The sequence below is a fragment of the Austrofundulus limnaeus genome, unplaced genomic scaffold, assembly GCF_001266775.1.
Source record: "Austrofundulus limnaeus strain Quisiro unplaced genomic scaffold, Austrofundulus_limnaeus-1.0 Scaffold3022, whole genome shotgun sequence".
Classification (NCBI taxonomy): domain Eukaryota; kingdom Metazoa; phylum Chordata; class Actinopteri; order Cyprinodontiformes; family Rivulidae; genus Austrofundulus; species Austrofundulus limnaeus.
The window spans coordinates 1,933-5,516 of NW_013955424.1; the positions used below are offsets into that span (position 1 = coordinate 1,933).

General features: G+C 41.6%; 1 protein-coding gene across 1 annotated transcript; it reads right to left on the reverse strand.

The window, feature by feature from the left end:
* Nucleotides 1-2,763: 2,763 nt before the first annotated feature.
* On the reverse strand, nt 2,764-3,397 carry LOC106511638 (uncharacterized; the record flags this gene model as incomplete). The annotated part of the gene is given in 1 exon segment (XM_014000393.1): nt 2,764-3,397. A coding segment is annotated over 1 exon segment (634 nt), but the record flags the coding sequence as incomplete, so codon positions are not given.
* Nucleotides 3,398-3,584: the final 187 nt, after the last annotated feature.

The following is a 3,584-nucleotide window of genomic DNA, read 5'->3' on the forward strand; positions in this document are numbered from 1 at the left end:
GTGCTCTGATGTAACGTGTGCCCATTGCTCTGGTTGTGTGCTTGATTTGATTCTTTGAATACGATTGGCTACAAATACCTGAAATCTTCTGGCGTTATTATTAATGTAGCCAAGAACGACGGTCGAGTCTGTCCAGAAGAACTCTTGTATGTTTGGAATTTCAAGCTCTGTTTTGAGTAGATCACTGATCCTTACAGCAACAACTGCTGCTGAGAGCTCGAGTCGAGGGATAGTTGTGACACTAGAAGGTGTGACTCTTGACTTAGCAATTACTAAACAACAATGGACTTGCTCTGTTTGGCTAATTACTCGCAGGTAAGTACATGCCCCATATCCATTAACGCTAGCGTCTGCAAAGTGATGTAACTGATAGGTTCTGACTTGTCCAAAATCAAACGGAACAAAACATCTTTGGATCTGTAAGTCAGCTAAAATAGAAAGATCTTTGGTCCAGGACTCCCACTGGGGTCTTAAGTACTCTGGAAGCTCTTGGTCCCAGCCTACCTTATCCCGGCACATTTGCTGGAGAATTTGCTTGCCTACAAGGACAAACGGTGCAATAAAGCCGAGGGGATCATAAATGGAGGCTACGGTGGAAAGTACTCCTCTTCTTGTCAATAGGTTAGACTTGACTTGAACTCTGAATTTGAAAGTGTCTGATGTGATGCACCATTCTACTCCAAGGGCTCTTTCAATGCGTGGCAAACTAAGAGACATATCCAGGTCCTTAACTGCGGCACGCTCTTCAACTGGAATAGTGGACATAACCCTCTCACTATTAGAAACGAACTTGTGAAGTCTTAACTTCCCTGTAGAGCACAGCTCTCTTGAGTCTTTAATAAGTTGAATGGCTTCACTCTCAGTAGAGACGCTCGCCAAGCCATCATCGACATAAAAGTTTCTTTGTATGAAGCGTATTGCATTTTCTGGGAAGTTATTTTCACCTTGGGCTGCAAGATGTTTTAAACCAAAGTTGGCGCAGCCTGGAGAAGACGCTGCTCCAAAAAGATGAACTTTCATCCGATAGACGGATGGTGTTACTTCCAAATCTCCCTTCTCCCACCAAAGAAATCTTAAATAATCCTGATCTTCTTTTGTGACGTGGAATTGGTGGAACATTCGCTCTATATCACACATGAATGCGACAGAATCTTTACGAAAACGACAAAGAACGCCCACCAATGTGTTCGTGAGGTCAGGACCTGTTAATAGATGGTCGTTGAGAGAGCTGTCTTGGTACTTAGCAGAGGCATCAAATACAACTCTGATCTTCCCTGGTTTATGTGGATGATAGACCCCATGGTGTGGGATGTACCACGCAGGACCTTTGTGTATGTCTTCATCAGGAACCTTTTCTGCATCCCCTCTTGAGATTATGTCATTCATAAAGTTTGTGTAGTCACTGTAGTATGTTTTATCTTTCTTAAGTCTCTTTTCCAGACACTTTAGACGATGCATTGCACATATTTTGTTGTCAGGTAACTTCGGTCTGCCATCTCGAAATGGTAATGGCATCTCATAGTGACCGCTTTCATTTTTCTTGATGTTCTCTTTAAGTTTAGTGAGAAACTTCAAATCTTCTTGAGAAACCGGATTGTCATCAACGGCTCTTTCAGAGAAGTCTGCCTCCAGCGCCTTGACAATATCTGAAGGAGTGACATCTCTTATTTTCGTTCTGTTCACATAATGAACACTTTTCTGAAGCGTTACAGTAGGCTTGAGTTCTGGAATGACACTCTTGACAATAATGTGGTGACTGATTCCTATTGCATCTCCGTAGTCCATACAGGGGTTACTTTGACCGATAATGCTCCAACCAAGATCTGTACACTGAGCAAACGGTTCATCTTCCTTGCCTGAGACAATCTCTCTTGGAAGTAGAGCTTGAGAGCAGTTGTATCCAATCAACAACCCTACTTCACAATCTTGCAAAGGTGCGATTTCCGATTGTAGATGTTCCAAATGTGACCAAGCTTTAGCTGTTTCGTTAGTTGGAATGTGAGTTTTGTTGGCGGGAATAAACTCTCTTGTATAAGTTGGAGGTAGAGTTATCCTCTTACTTAAGTTAAAGCCACGAACTTGGAGATTTTGAAGTCTGCAAGACTGAACTGTGGTCTGAGAAGACATAGTAGATAGCTCTAGTCTGACATGTTCTTGGTTCGTTTCAAGTGAGTCTGCAACATCACTGAGTACAAAGGTAGTGTCGCTTTGAGAATCCAGTAAGGCATATACAAGGACTTCTTTGGGTTTTCCTGAAGATGACAGCCACACAGGAATGATTGCAGCAGTTTGTATATTGTTGTCTTTGCTTACAACGTTGTTTGTTGTAGCTGAGGCTGTAACTTGTTCTTGAGCTTCATTGTTCTGGTTTTGCTCGGTATTTGTGTTTGACTTATCTGGTTGTTCATTTCCTCTCTTAATTTTGACTCTATCTTCATGAAGACAGGTAGGATGCCCTTTGGTGCACTTCTCACAAATGTTGCGGTTGGTGCAGTTCTTTGAATAGTGACCTGATTTAAGACAACCAAAACACAACTTTTCTGACTGAATAAACTTGACTCTGTCTGCCACAGCTTTTTCCAGAAATTTTCTGCATTTGTGTAGACCATGCTTAGGTTTTTTACAGAATAAGCATGTTAGTGGTGTCCTTTCTTGAGAAGTTGTCATCAGTGTTTTAACTCCAATTTGTTTCTGTCTTGTGGGCTTCAGCTTTTCTGCTTTATCAGAGTCACCTTGCTTCAGTGACTGCAATGATGTAATTGNACCAACCATTAGCCCGCAGCTCATTCATAGTCATTCCACGACCTTGATGATGAACCTTAGAGTGAAAATGTCTTATCAATAAAGTTGAAATATGACTGTCCTTTGGGAGTATTGCTGGATGCTTCACGTGTGTATGTAACGCTGCTTTACTCAAACGTCCTCCGACTCTGAGTATGCCTTCCTCATCCAGAAATGGACTTAGCTTGTACAGTTCATGGTCTTTGGTCTTGGAAACAGTTTCCTTTGATTTCAGACTCTTCAGTGCTTCAGAAAAAGCTTTCTGTTGAACAAGTTTAATGACAAACAGCTCTGTTTGTTTTCTCTCTTCTAAACTTGTACTTTCTTTACCCTTTTGTATTTCGCCTTTAAATTCCTTGACCCTTTTTCTCAAGACTGCAAGTGCTCTTATCAATCTGGACCATTCTGAGAATTTCTCAAATCTGTCAAGAATAGTTTGCTCTTCTTTGGCATTAGTGGTACACACAAAGACTTTACGAAGTTCTGGGTCATCTTCTCTAATCTCTCCCACCTTGGCCTCTCTATCAGGCAGGTTCTTTTTCCAGAGAAAAGCTGGTCCTGTGAACCAATCAGAGGATTGTAGTTGTTCTGCTGTTAAACCTCTAGAAGTGTAGTCTGCAGGGTTGTGCTCTGATGTAACGTGTGCCCATTGCTCTGGTTGTGTGCTTGATTTGATTCTTTGAATACGATTGGCTACAAATACCTGAAATCTTCTGGCGTTATTATTAATGTAGCCAAGAACGACGGTTGAGTCTGTCCAGAAGAACTCTTGTATGTTTGGAATTTCAAGCTCTGTTTTGAGT